This window comes from Centroberyx gerrardi, chromosome 10 (genome assembly GCF_048128805.1).
Source record: "Centroberyx gerrardi isolate f3 chromosome 10, fCenGer3.hap1.cur.20231027, whole genome shotgun sequence".
NCBI lineage: Eukaryota > Metazoa > Chordata > Actinopteri > Beryciformes > Berycidae > Centroberyx > Centroberyx gerrardi.
In genome coordinates this window covers 27886247-27900930 of record NC_136006.1, presented here as the reverse complement: position 1 = coordinate 27900930, position 14684 = coordinate 27886247, and the positions used below count along the sequence as shown (strand labels likewise).

The 14684-nt window shown below is 42.4% G+C and overlaps 2 protein-coding genes across 5 annotated transcripts in view; one reads left to right on the top strand and one right to left on the bottom strand.

Moving 5' to 3' along the window:
• Window positions 1-1070: 1070 nt before the first annotated feature.
• Window positions 1071-9659, bottom strand: LOC139917484 (eIF5-mimic protein 2-A-like). 2 transcript variants are annotated; one of them, XM_071906622.2, is made up of 12 exons: window positions 9560-9659; window positions 8654-8727; window positions 8014-8190; window positions 6334-6428; window positions 6116-6181; window positions 5793-5928; window positions 4002-4111; window positions 3539-3709; window positions 3031-3177; window positions 2522-2660; window positions 2120-2242; window positions 1071-1833 (listed from the first exon to the last, which is right to left on the bottom strand). In XM_071906622.2, the coding sequence occupies exons 2-12, from the start codon at window positions 8715-8717 to the stop codon at window positions 1802-1804; spliced, it is 1260 nt and encodes a 419-aa protein (XP_071762723.1). In that variant the 5' UTR covers window positions 8718-8727; window positions 9560-9659; the 3' UTR covers window positions 1071-1801. The 2 variants fall into 2 exon arrangements, with proteins under 2 accessions (XP_071762723.1, XP_071762724.1); XM_071906623.2 differs by lacking the exon at window positions 8654-8727 and having other exon boundaries at window positions 9560-9648.
• Window positions 9660-11120: 1461 nt separating this feature from the next.
• myo1b (myosin IB) overlaps window positions 11121-14684 on the top strand; it is a 67857-nt gene continuing 64293 nt past the window's right edge. For all 3 annotated transcript variants that reach the window (XM_078285945.1, XM_071906618.2, XM_078285946.1), the window contains exon 1: window positions 11121-11291. The gene's annotated coding sequence lies outside the window, so the exon portion shown is untranslated. The remainder of the gene's footprint in view (window positions 11292-14684) is intronic.

The window sequence follows — 14684 nt, the reverse complement described above, 5'->3', positions numbered from 1 at the left end:
TTCTCAAAATGGCACTTTCTACTTTCTGAAAGCTTGAATACAACTCTGGGAGGTTTTAATAAGAGTAGAGTGTGTGTATCTCTTAAGGGCTTACTGCCATCTATTGGTGTCGTGTGAAACCGACCATCAGTCGCATGTGATCATTGTGCTCTGCTGTACAGTGTTTGTATTTTACAAGCTGGCCCGAGCTATTATATATATATATCTATTTCTATAGGTGAAATAACAAGGCTATTGTAAAAAGACACTTAGAAAATGTCAGCCACATGCATCCATTCAGCTTCCACAATACATGTCAACTGTATCTACCGCAGCATTCAAGGCATGGATGAATTCTTATATAAGAGTACAGTTATTAAAGGGAACACTTCAGTTCCCTAGGGGGAAAAAAAGCATGTTAAGTATGAAGAGCTTCTTGCCTGAGGGATTGCTTGTGGTCCTGCTTCTACACTTCACAGTGGGTTGAAGCATAGCCATAATATGAGAAATATTATAAAATATATAAATTTGATTGATTCAGCTAAAACTAAGTTTGCTGTCTTAACCCCCTAAACCAAGATATATGCGTAAAAATGCCCGCTCAAAATACATTTTTTTTTTGTTCCATAGCATTAAAACGGCCGTTCTGTTTTTATCTTTTGTGAAATGACTGTCATGAAGTATGTGCAGTGACCTCCGTTTTCATAACATCTTGAATCACCATCTCGTTCCCATTTTCGCATGCTTGACTGAGCCGTAATTACCATTTAAAGTGGGATAGAAGTGAGGTGAATGAGATGGTTGTTTGTACCTCACGTCACGCAGAGCGCACCGCCTTTCCTGATTACATGATTAGGTGAGGCTAAAGGTGATCAACCAGCGGAAAATGTCTGGGTGGACAGAGGCTGATCTGTGACCTACAGAGGGATTTTCCTCAATCTCTGCAAGGAACTTTTCATATGGTTGGATGCTTTATCATACGATTGTAAATTTCTTTCTAATTGCTCACCACTTTGACAGTAAATGTTCTCCGATATGACTAAATGTATCCGGCAATAACACTAATAAAAATCCCCATAATACACCAGCAATGAAAACCATTAATTTACTTTTATTTTAAAAAGTCAAAGTGTAGGGTAAAGAAAAAGAAACCTATTAAATCTAGGAGCTAGCATGGTTATGTTACAGAAGATATATAGAGGAGTTACAGTTCATTTTGAGGGGCATTGCCACCAGCACCTTTGCAGTTAAAACTGGCACAGCTCCGTCAAATGAGACGGAGACGGGAGCTAAAATCTGGCATTAAATTCAAAGTTGTCGTATAGTTGGCAGAAATGCAAAATGAGGTAAGGAAAACTGTATGCCTTTCACAGAGGTCCAAGATATCATGGCAACACAGATAATTTATATTGACCTCTGGCAATAAGAATCCTACGACTAAAAAAGATGGCTGTCAAATATGCCTGTAAACTGGCTAATTTTAAAGGGAACCATCTTTACAAAGAATCCCCTTTTGACTCGTAAACCAAAGGGGGCTCGGTCAGTTTTAGCTAAATGTGGCGTTGTGTCCTGCTTCTGAAGAGGAGTAGAAGAAGACTACAAGCATTGGTTCCAATAGAAAAACGTGTCTAAAATGAACGAGATGTAAAAGCCCTTACATTACAGTACAACTAGACATCGTGATTTAATGGTAGAGGAGGTAGAATAGAAAAGGAAAAAAAGAACTAGAGACGGAGACTTCTGTAACAAAACATTCTACTGCAGTTCTATGTTAATGGAAAAAAAAAATTACAAAATGATTATGATAGTTGGCTTGAGGTCCTCAGTCTGCTTCTTCCTCCTCAGACTCGGACTCTGGAAAACACAAAAAAATAAATAAAAATGAGTCAGCATTATGCACAAACATCTACGCACTGCTAATCATACAAACTTGCAGCTGAATGTGACAGAACAAAACATTTGGTGGTGATGGTAGCTTGAGACACAAACAAAGGGGACACATCAAACACATGGTCTCCATTTGTTCTCCGGCACACTTGGCTTAAAGCATAAAGCCGTACCACTTTCTCTGGCAATCTATGGCTATGGGAGGTAGGAGCAACTGGCAAAACATAAAAAGGCTACAAGTGGGATTGCTCACCTTCCTCTGCGTTCTTCAGCCACTCGACAAACTTTTTCATCTGTTCCAGGAAAATGCTCTTTCCTTTGGAAACGTGGGCCTCGCTGTACCACTTCAGAATCGCCTCCTCGCTCAGGACATCCGCTGTGAAAACACCCGCGAAAAAAGTCTATTCAACATGACGCCAACAGCACAGATGCGTCCACAGGTGCTTGAAAAACAAATGTCGCCCAGCAGGTTGACGACATCAATCAAGGCAGACTTTTGGCTATAATCTCTAGCCATCTGGCATCATTCTCTCATGCCTACATAGTCTTTCCACAAATACATGCGACTGCCACACGCTGATGAATAGTTTGGTACATGCTTTTGTGGCTGAAAAAAAAATAAAAAAATAGCCTCACTGACACAAACAGGTTTTACCTTTGTAGAGCAGCACAACAATCTTCTGGAAGGCCTTCATGAAGTCGATGTTGTCATAGCAATACTCCTGGATCTTCAGCAGGAGAGTGACTTCAGAGAGGCCCTGGGAGGTAAAAGCCTTCAGCAGAGGGCTGTATTGCTGAAAACATACAACAACAACAGGGGAAAGATGTAGATGTTGGAGTTAGAGGTGTATGCTTTCAGACGCTGAAACAGACAGGTTGTGGGAATCAGTTGGGGGGGGGGTATCATCCACTTTTAGAATACCATCACTATGGCCGAAGAAAATGAGCACAAAAAGGACAAAAAACATCACTTCTTCTTTGGAGGTGGAACGCCTCTGGGATAGAAAATCGAGTATCTCCTCCACCAGGTTCAAAGCCTAGAGCAGCCTTGATTTAAAAAAAAAAAAAAAACCTTTGAGATGAAATTTGTGTGACAGCTTTAAGATTCTGAAGCTCTCCCGTGTTGAGTGTGTTGTTGTGACAGCCTTATAATGGGATTCTCACCTTTAAGTGTTTGATGGCTTGTTCTGTGACCAGCTCCTCCTTCTTGTTCCACTCCACGGAGCTCATTACGCTGGACCAGATTATTCCAATCATCGTCTGCTCAGAGATGTTGCTCTTCTTCATTTCCTCTCGGATGTAGGTGATGCTCTGCGGGGCCCAAACCCGGGGACAGAGGGCATATCATTGGCAAAGCAGGCAAAATCATGGCCAACATACGTTGAGGCTTATTGCTTATCAAATCCTGCAGAAGCCGGGGGTACGCGAACCCTAGTGGGAGCTAGGGTTTGAGAGAGCTTGCAGGAGCTGATAATACGGTCAGGTTGAGTGGATTTCAATAACTTGTCACTGATTCAATGCATCCTTCTCTCCTAGACTTCTCAAAGTAAACAGGGGCGGAGGTTAAGAAGGAAGCAATCTTAAGTGCACTACTGACTGCTTTGGTAAAGAAGAAAAGAAAAGGGGACTAATCAAATGGAAGAGAAGCCGATTGAGTTGTGACAGGGCTTACGTCTTTGAGGGGGTCCCCGCGCGACATCTGCTCCTGCAGCTCTTTCTGCAGCTCCTTGCGGGCCCCGATGGACTGCTGGTTCCTGGCGAAGTCCGACAGCTCCTTGAGCCCGGCGTCCGTGAAGTACTTTGAGAAGTGCTCGCAGCTACGCTTGTTGGCGGGGAACAGCTCCTGAAAAGGCACACAATCGTGGGTTTAGACCCAACGCAGCAGAGGAGGCCTCTCCAGCGAGTAAGAGGCCTTTTTTCAAAACCTGCGTGCTGAATCCCCTGATAGCTTGGAACTACATTACATTAATGCAGATTATTAGCTTTCATTGTGGTCCAACAGTCTTATTAATCAGGAAAATGGCTTGCACATCATTAAGCAGACAGAATGTTTCTTGACCTTCAGCCAATGACAGGAAGCATACGCTTCGCCTTAGCCTGTTGGAGACTTTGTATTCAAGATGTCATGCTCTCACCATAAGCCTGTTGTCCATGCCGACCTTTCGGAGATTGCCGGCGACAGAGTTGATGTCCCTTTCATTAAGCCAGGATTTGAAGAGTTTCACAGCAAAGGCTGCCGAAACACCTGAACAAATGAAATGGGATGAAATGGGAGTCAGCTGTTGCCAACAGACCTGCCGGGATAACGGTAATACATTGGTAAACAAAACTCCACGGGATGCGATTAGGCGGGTTTTAACTGGCACAAAGCCTAGAAAACAAGGAATGAATCAAGATGATGCAGGGGTCATAGAATCGGCAAAATAAGTCTGGACCAAAGGCATATCAAATGAACGTATATTTTTAAAAATGCCACTTTCATAACAAAATATGAAAATGTGAATCAGAGGAGCACATCTGCTTAAGAGAGTCCCCCAATCTCATATCTGTTTAAGCTTGTTCGCATGTTCGTATTTTAGACTCAAGTTGTGTTTATGTCGTGACTGCCCACTGACAACAATATAGTTTCCAAGTGCATCTGAAAACTGCCCAGAGTCTTCAGTTCGTGACTGTGTGTGTATTCCATCGTTTCAAAAGCTGTCTTCATTGGTATTGCTGAGGATAATGGCTTCCTTGTGTACCAGAAATAAATTGGCTTGCGTTCGAAGGGGACGGGGTAATAAGCAGTTAAGCCTTGACCAGAATGGCAAGACTGACCTGAATCAATTTCCAAGTGAGTAATCAACATGAGAAAAAACACAACAGTCCCCCAAAGACAGAAAACTGACCCAGCCAAAATTGAGGAATCGAGTAGAATCCTAGCTGTCGTGGGTGGATGTAAAACTCGGCTGGGTCAGTAGCAGCAGTGGGAGACTGGAGTCATTAGTCACTATGGGCTTGAGGGTGTTTCTCAGCATGCACTACTCACATTTATCAACCCGCACAGAATAATTTGAGGTCCATGGATTTTTTTTTTTTTTTTTTTACTGGATGAATCACAAGGAGAGTTTCGCAACATCTTCTGCACTTAACGTGTCTTTCTCAGATTACCACTGATGACAGATGACTGTATATATCTACTGCTTGCCCATTACATAGAAATTAGGAAAATGAAATGTTTTGGATACTTTTACTCAAGGCTTTTGGGTGACTAGTTTCATTGTAACATTGTGCGTGAGCATTAAGTGTTCCAAGTCATGTGTTAACTGCAATTATGCTTAAGACTTAGATAAATGTTGGTAAATCATGAGTCTGATTGACAGAGTGAGAGCGAGAGAGAGAGAGTTTTTATCTTCAAGGCTCAAAAACATTCCTACCACGACTGCATAGTGCTCTTAAAATGTTGAGGCGTTATGGTCCTCTAAGTGTCTCGCAGTTGTAAATCTTTTGCTATGACATTCCTAGAGGTCACAGTAAAGTAAACCAAGAGAGAGCATATGGTTTATATCGAAAGAGACAAAAATAAGCAAGGTGACAGGACTGAGGTCGCATCCAAGTGCTTCGTTTGAGCAGTGTGTGAATCAAATAAAAGTCAACTTTTATCTCTGCGGCTATACCAAATGCATGCAAATTAGAGGATAATAAGTGCCCCGAAATTGCAGTGAATTCATGTAGAAGCAGGATTTACGGACTCCAGTAGCAGAGTTGTGTTTGACTACCAGTTGCCCATCACTGATGTAAAATCTATGCTAGGCACTGAAGAGGGAAAAACAACACTGGCTTCTACTGAGATGATTCTTCTCATTTGATCTGCATTTCTACCTCTGGACCTTATTTGCGGAATTGAAATGGACAACATAACTGAGCCTGCCAAGAAAACTAGGTACCTTCTTTGACAAGGTTCTCGTTGAAGAGGCTGCTGAGGATGGAGGCAGAGATATTGCCGTTGGCCAGCAGAATCCCAGTTAGCATGGCCAGCTTGTTGCGCTCAGACTCTGTGAAGCCCTTAAGAAACAACAGCAGCTGCCGAGGAGCAAACAGAAGGAAAAAAACTAACTTTATTTATCTGTAGGCTGAATTGAGTCAGACACTCGATAGCGATACTCGAGAAAGTTTGGGAGTTGAAGAAAACATATTGGAGAGTGGGCAAAAACCTGAACTGTGCAGGTCCCGAGCGTTCCTGTGAAGATGCCTCGAGCAAAAAACTAACCTTTTTAATCTCCTCCTCGAACCCTTTCTCCAGGTACTTGTAACGCCTGATGAGCTTGTTGAAGACCTAAAGGACACACAAAACATTTTTTTTATCCACTGCAGAATTATCATTGGAATTTCCCTCAAAGAATGTAAGATGCATCAACCTTGAGTCTGTGAAAATGGAGCACGAATGAAATGGTGTGCTCATATTCAGTGCGATTTGGAGTCGTTCACCTGTGCATATGCCTGCATGGTCTCTATGTCTTCTTGTGCTGTGAAGAGACAGAACTCTGTGCGGGTCATGTCGTCTGACAAGGTTCCCCCTGGGGCTGCAAAACAAACATTTATTTATTTTTATTTTGTAAGTGTTACGCATCACGCCCCCTATGAGTTGCTTTCATTTGCGCCATTTTGTATCTCTAACCGCATCAAAACTGAATGCTTAAATGTCAGAGGAGAGCTTTCACATTAAGTGAAACAAAACATGCCAATAAAATACTTGGGGCGTGTCTATGATCGAAACAATCAAAACACAAGTCTTGTAGCTGCATTGTATTCTAGTCTATTGAAGCTACTGCCCGCAGAGAAATTGGTCTCTCAGATTAACTCCATTGCAGTTGCACTTGAGATATCTTGATGTGGTGTCATGTCTATTTTTGGCCAGTTATCCACAGGAATAAAGGCATCTTGGTGTCGGTGGTGCTGCCGTAGCTTATGTGCACCTCTCCAAAAATGTAACTGCGCGACACAAGACCGCAAGAACTATTGGCCCACTTGGGTCGCTTCGTATTTCCTATCCGGTTGATGTCCGCCAATAGTGAAGACAACATGGAGCAGGTCAAAGTGGCACTAGCTGAGGATATCCACAAATATATTCCTTTGTATGACACCTCATCCCCATATTATAAAGATTACGAGATGTCACTGAATTTGTGGCGAGAAATATCCAGAACATGAGTTTCAGAGAATGTAAATAAATACTACTATTTCTGTTGTTAGGCTATTACTTCCGTACTAACGCCACTGCCATCTAGTGTTTCGGTCTACGTGCAGAATCACCAACGCAGAACTATAAATGCTCACACCGCTGTGGACACCTATGGCAAAGCAACAGCAACACTTAAACGTCAAACTATAAGTCAGCCAAAAAATAAAATACACCACCAAATAAAAATGGTACATCGCTGTTTTCTTAGACAGTGCTAAAGTGTTTTAAGGGGGATCTTTCCTTGACAAGGTCAAGCAGGTTCAACAGCTAGCCTACATTCTGTAATCCCTGTTGGGTGAGCACACAGAATCATTTCAATGCTAATTGTAGTCTTTAATAGGTTTGACCTTTTGCCAGTATCTCATACAGTATGTAATAATAATGGATGTGTCCAAGATGAGTGCAGAAGATTTTGAAATCTCAGTTTTTTTCCTTCCATTTCACATGTTACAAATACTTGGTGAGGCTTCATTGTCTGTGTTAGGGCTATAGGCTCAAACTTTACATTCACACATTTTCGGTCAAGCCATCTAATTGGTCTAAGAACACCTCCAGCTGTGTTGATACTTCTTCAGAAAAATGGAATTGATGTTTTTCTAACTCTTGGGGGAACCAACCTGTTTCTCCAATTTGTAGCAACCCATTTTACATTTAATGTACGTACACTATTTTGAAGAAAACTTTTTAAACAGTTTTAATTTGTTGGGTAACCGTTGCATAAAAGCCATTTTATGCACTTGTTTACTGAGATTCTTGGTACTCTGGTGATGCCAACTGTGCTCAACCATGCAATGGACTAGCTTTATCACCATCACACCAATAACCTCAATAAAAAGCGCCCTTTCGAGTATTATTGCTATATTAAAGAATGTGCACTGTCTTACTGGAGGCAGAGCAACTATGTACGACAAAGTCCTGCCCATTACCCAGCATTCCGCCGGCCACCAGGATGTCGAAGAGCGTCTCGGCATAGCGTCGGTAGTCAAGCTTGGCACCAGATGCATCAAGGAACTTTGCGACAGCTTCCAAATCAGTGCCAGTTTGGTTCAGACCTTGTACGATGCTTTCCTGAAACTGGGTAGGGTCAAACCTCTCCTTTTCATCTGTTGAGAGAACAGGCATTTAGTGACGTTTCTGCCTGCTTATTACTAACCCTACGCCCACTTATAAGGAAATACTTCAATACCCAAACGCCTAAACATGTCATGCACATGCAAAGCGTAGTGTATGCTTTTCCTTGCATAAGGCTTTTGAATAGAGTCCAACAAGCCTTAAGTTATCAAGCTTACTGTGTGCTTAGTCTTCGACTTCCCATTTCAGGGTGAATCTCACCACCCACATTACAACCTTGTACATCCTGATTACATTTAGTCAGTGAAAGATCAAACTGGCAACGCATCATGGTCTTTGGATCTTCTAGGTTCAGATGGTAAAATCCTATATTGTCAGATTGTAATAATACCCTTAAGTGCAACCAAAATGCAGCACACACTAGTACATAGGGCCTCCATTTTGGCCTGCTAAATGCAAGGTATAATAATAAAAAGAAGCAGTTATTTATCTCACCTCTTTTTCTAGTTTTGAAACGCTGGCCTGTAAGCGTAGGCTTCTGCTGCCTTTGATTACTCATAAAAGACACCCTAAAAGACAAAGGAATGAAGAGAGATCAGGGTGAGCACCCAACAAGTCAGCAGTGACAAAGGAATCACTCTCTCCATCACCTGTACTCAATCACACACACACTCTCTATTCATCTCTAGTGTAATGATTGGTTGGAGTAAAAACCTGCACACTCTTGGGCCTTGATGGCACACAACACTCCAAAACAAAACTGAAATTTGAGTTCAAAGTGGATGCAATGTCAGGTATAATCAGGGATGCAGTGCAAGGTAAACCCGGCTAGACTCATTTTACCCACCCTTTTAGCATGATATAGCCTAAATCTTTCCAACATAAATTCATAGCATAGGCCTAGATAACAGCAAGTAGTATCACACTGATGAAGTTATACCGATATAATGTCTTTTCAGCGATAAATACTTAAGGAAGTGCTTTTCTGAAAGTATTGTCACGTTTTATTGAAATTAGTGGTTGTTTTCCGTATGATGCTAACCGATTGGAGGTCACAGTTCTACCTACCGTTTCCTTTACCTCTACCTCGCTGGGTATAACGGCTGTTGCCGTGAATTCATGGCAACAGTCACTGCTTTGATATGATTCTATCTGACAACACACATATTTTCTAAATTGTTAGAGATGTTAAAATCACAAAAACGACAAAAGGGAAAATAATACTGTGGCAGAACCGCATTCATTCCAACAACCAGACTGACCCGACCCGGATGTCTAGACACCAGGTAATAGTCAGATTCAGCTTCCCTATTTTTCCCCCCAAACAAAGCCTTAATAAAAAGTTTTAATATAATAAGACCCACGCTTAGTTAGACTACACGGAAACGAACGGCAGCTTACCGAAATCCTATTTATGATCAAAAACAGTCGGTGAAACACAAAGTAATGCGACACAAACTGAATTACTGGATACGACCCAAATTCCGGAGATGAGGAAATGGTGACCAGCAGCGCATGCGCGACCACCGAATCGACTTGGATCATTAGACTTGTGTGGGTGGAGTACAGTTTACAAACATGTAAAATAGATACACAATGTGTTATAGCAACATAAAAATTATATATTTACCAGATAAATATAGCATGTGGTATTATATGATTAAGATTTTCTTCATATCTATTACGTGGAAATGATATAACGACCATCTTTTTAAGTTAACCCCCCTATACAGTTCTCACGCTCTTGTCTTTAGTTAAGGGGGCAGAGAAAAAGTTTCGCCCCCAGAAAACTGCTCCAGAATCAGTTTCCCTCCCATTAGAAATGGGGTTATATAACCATCTTCTACTATTAGAGTAAAACATAAAACTGACCCAAGGTCAGTACAGGTTAACAATGAAATCTGTCAGCTCATTCGTTGCTATCTACTAATATGACACAGGAGGGGGGTGTTGTGCTGTCCGGTGAGATGGTTGTAGCAGAGCCTTTAATTTTGATTGTAGCATCGATGGTGCTTTAATGCTGCGTTCACTTGCACCTTGTAAACTCCTGTTTCCCAGATCAGGGAGTTGTAAATAAGACTTGTCGCACTTGGTCAGACACAATAACTAAATGAACCCTGTAGCAATTTGTTTTATTTGGGACCTTTGTCGCATGTCATCCCCCTCTCTCCCTCCCCTTTATTGTCTCTCTCCACTGTACTGTCAAAATAATAAAAATGGCAACTAAATGTTTAACAAAGAGCGAAGGTAGAAGAATACAACACAAATTGTTTACATAGAATGTCAAACAAACAGTGCATATTTTGATAAGTTATTATTATTATTATTATTATTAGTAGTAGTAGTAGTAGTAGTAGTAGTAGTAGTGGTAGTAGTAGTAGTATATATGGCCTTTGCATCAACTTTGGAATGACCTGTCTGAGGAGCTTAGGCAGGCTAAATCAGAATCATATTTTAAGTCACCTCTTAAAGGTCAGTTTTATTGACTTGCTTTCATGTAATAATCTGTTATTATTGTTGTTTTGTTGTTATGTTCTTGCCTTGCTTTTCATTCCATTCAAAAGCAATATTGCTTTTGCTGTTGATTTTGTTTTTTTCTTACTCTTTTCTTAATACACATTATTCATTCAATCATTCATTCATTATTTTTAACCCTCTTATTCAGAGCGTTATTATTATTATTATTATTACTGACACCGTCCGACTTTCCTCCCCTCAGGACACACCCCTTAAGTTCCCACTAGGTCTTTCATGTGCACACCAGTTGAAATTGCTGTATTTTCGACAGCATTTGAAAGCAGCATAATCTCCCCCCACCACTACCACCTCCTCCTTCCTCCCTTCACTGGAGGTGATTAGGGGACGCTGAGCCCAGAGAGACGCCGCTTCAGCCACTCCCTACGCCGGCGGACCCTTGCGTCCCAACCCGCTCCACAGCAGCTCCATTCAAAAGTCCTGAGAGCCGGATGAGAGACGCGTCTAGCCTCATCCAGCACAGTAGGTAAAGTTGAACTAAAGTCAGCGGGGAAGGGCTTCAGGAGCCACTCCAGACCGGGAGAAGCACCCCTGGGATCCTACATTGTCCGTAGAGTGGATTACAACGAGGGGGAACAACTCTTCAAGAGATAAAGAGGCAAGTAGGCTATATCATCTTCTTCACTATTATTTCGGTGCTTGAATTTCAAATTTAAGTGCAAGTCCTCGCTTATTGTTTGACTCGCGTGCATTACTTTGCAACGCTCGTGCTAACTTTGCTCAAATTGAACTTTAAAAAGTCACACTTCACACAACGCCTTTCCCCAAACTCATTCATTCCTCCTCACTTTGTGCAGGAGGGGGGTTGGGGATTTTTTTTTGGGGGGGGGGGTCCAAGAAATGAAACGGTGGGGGGATAAAATTGGGAGGTCTAGGTAGCTCTGGGTGTACTTTTGTTGCTGCTCTCGTCCTTAATCCAAATCAAGGCTCATTTAGCATTGTTAATCAAGAGCGTGGTCGTTAATTGCCAACATCTGCGAGCGGAACCATGCCTTTGAGACCGGAGAAAGTCAAACCAGTGCAAACCCCAACGCCGAAGAAAGTAGCAGATGTACCAAGTCTTTGAAATATACTCAGGTACACATTGAATTCATCCTTTTAACATGCTACTTTTTGGGAATTTGGGCATTTTCAGCGCATAGCCATAGCCACAGCAATTCGGAAGAGCAGTGGCTATCCTGTTGCAAATATTTGTATCATTCTCTGTAGGAATGGTTGAGTCCGTGATGTAGTGATAAACAAAACAAAGTTTTTCTCATTAAAATACCTTATAACTTACATCAGTTTGGTAGTACTTGTATGTAGGCTACTATATAATATCTTAGTGTACTATGATTTATACTCCAAGAGATCAACGTCAGCCTATAAAGGAGGGTAAACTGGGTGTAGGTGGGTTTACCCTCCGCTACACCCCTGGTTTTAAGAAGTCTTTATGCAACTGACTGGAATAAATTACTGCTCAGCATCGACTGCATGAATAAAACCCTTGTTGCTCACCTCTCTGAGAAACATCCCCAGGTTCCCCTTGTCAAAAAGTCAACCTGCTTTCTTTCTGCCGGGGTCCCCTTTGGGATCCAGCCAGGCACTCAGAAGTTGAAACAAGGGGAGGCGTCCCTGGAAAAAAGAACTACGATAATCCTATTGTAAATTGTAGAATGATATCACAGTAAAATATAAAAATATCATATCATCTACTACAGGGAAAAACAGACAGTAATTACTGTAGGAGGTTAAAAAGTACCTAAAAGTATAATGACGCTGCTGTAAAGTCACTATTGAGTATCACAGATGCACTATAAGTCTCTAATAGTAATAATAGTCTTTTTTTACTTGCATAGCAATAAGTTTGCATTTTTCGTCAGGAAACCCGAGCTACAATGGTCTCAAATCAATGTCATGATATTAGGTGGAAACTCTCAAAACCACCCGGTGTGCCGCAAATAATCTCAAACATGATTCAAGGCCTGCAGAGACTGCTGATTGTATTCAGTCAAAACATGAGCTTGTCCTTGCCTCTGACCCTGATTTGTTGCCATGCTACGGTTTGGTCCAATCTAACAACATTTCCATACTTTCATGCTGTTAGAATATTGACACGACTGAAATATTGCGGCGTAACGGATTCAAAACATGAATTTTGCATAGTGAGATGTGAAAGACTCGGTGTCTCATGAAGTTTTAAGTGTTCTCGTTCGTCGCTCGGCTTCCTTTTGATGCCTGTGTTTTTTTTATGCTTGGCTCCACTTTGAATCCACCAGTTAAGCAGTTTCTAATTCCATTTGTGAGGTTGAAGTCCCAACAGGATCAGATAAGTCCTTTTTTTTGTGGAAGAATTGTGTTTCTCCCTTTCTCTGTGGCTTTCAACAAATGTGTACTGCCTCTGTCGGCCAAAGGCTCTGTCGGGGGAACCAGATGGGAACTTTATTACCCGCGCTGATCAAACAAACAGTGATGTAAGCTGACTGTGGAAGGTAGTGCGGTAAGGCTTCAGAGCTGCAAAGAGACTCTTGGCCGCAGTACCGACCGTTTAGCTCAGACTTGGAAAAAGGGCAACGTGTGGGCCTGCTGGAGAAATAGCCACCCTTGTTAGCCGCGCTCCTCAATGTGAACCGGCGCAGTAGAGACGGGACTCTTGGACTCTGTTGGGGCGGCCCGCTCTCCGCTCTCTCTCTCCGACTCTGTCCCGTTTTGAACGTGCCAAAAGCCCCTCCGCCCCGACACCGGTGTTGGGTGAGATGCTGCTGCCTAATGCGGCGTGTTGTCGAGGACCAAAGTCCCTCAGCCAATGCCATGGTGATGAATAGTGTTTGCACTTGTCTGCCCTCGCGGCTTAGTGTAGCGAGGCGTGCGTCTTGCGTTGGCCCTGCACCAACAGAGATAGATGGGGGGGTGGGGGGGGGTGGGGGGGGGGCACACGTGTGCAGCTCGGGACAATGCCCCACCTAAAGCCTTCAGTAGCCTCTCACATGGGAGCCTTTTCTGATGCAATGCCGCATCAAAAGACTTTGGAACGGAAATTTAATTGCACTTTCAGATCCTACGCCTTATCAGCCTCACAGCAAACCAGAAACCTTTGTATCTGTGAATACGTTTGCGTTGCCTTATGTTACTCGGGAGTTGAAACGGTAAAAATGGCACAAATTGCCTAAGTTTGACATGTCATTTAAATAAAAGTCTACTACCCTCACAAAATATACTTTCCCCCTGTGCTGTTTGACTCAGGACTTTTTTTTTTTCCACTCATTAGATTTCACTGCTTCAGCCCGGTAGCTCTGGTCTCCCTAAAGGGCCGGAGTAATAATGCTGTACATTTTGATTCGGCCCATTACTGCTCTGTGAAGTCCAGGACAGCTGCTTTCTCCATTCAGCTGTGTGACCAAGCCACAGTGTTGCACCGCCTGCAGTGCAGACGACACCGAACCTGCAGCTCCAGAACAGGCTGTGGAACAGTTTCATGTGTTCATGTAGGCTATATCCAATGGAAAATGTTCCCATACAGGGTTCTGCTGTGTGTATTTATTTAATACATGAGTGGGCACGTCACTTTAGAGCCATTGTTACTGGTGAAGTACAACAAGAATGTGAAACCTGGGGATCCAGAAAGAATGGTTTGCCCATGTAAACTGTATACAAAATATTAAGACTTCCTTGCTAATGTTGAATTTCACCCCTTTTTAAACAATCCGTGTTTCAGACCACTCATGGCCTAAACATCCTTCTTTAAAACTGCACTAAGCAAGATTTTGTTTGTGTAAAAATTCATCCTGTTTGCCCACATTCAATTCAGGTCTCGGGTACGGACACTTTGCTGCCCACAGAAAGTGACGAATGGAAACTTAAGAACAAAATCCAAACTGTGTCCTAAACGACAGTGTGCAGCGCTCATACAAGCAGTGAAAATAGGCAGTGTGTCCAGAGAAAGCTGGACTCGCCAACATCAGATCTTTTGCCTCCCTCATCCCTTTGGTATACAGCATCACAGACCAGCCGG

Coding starts and splice junctions, on each gene's coding strand:
- LOC139917484 (XM_071906622.2), bottom strand. CDS start 8,717: ATGAGTAATCAAAGGCAGCAGAAGCCTACGCTTACAGGCCAGCGTTTC. Junction 3,710..4,001: donor GCATGGACAACAGGCTTATG/GTGAGAGCATGA, acceptor GTGCCTTTTCAG/GAGCTGTTCCCCGCCAACAA. Junction 2,661..3,030: donor AAGCCATCAAACACTTAAAG/GTGAGAATCCCA, acceptor GTATGTTTTCAG/CAATACAGCCCTCTGCTGAA.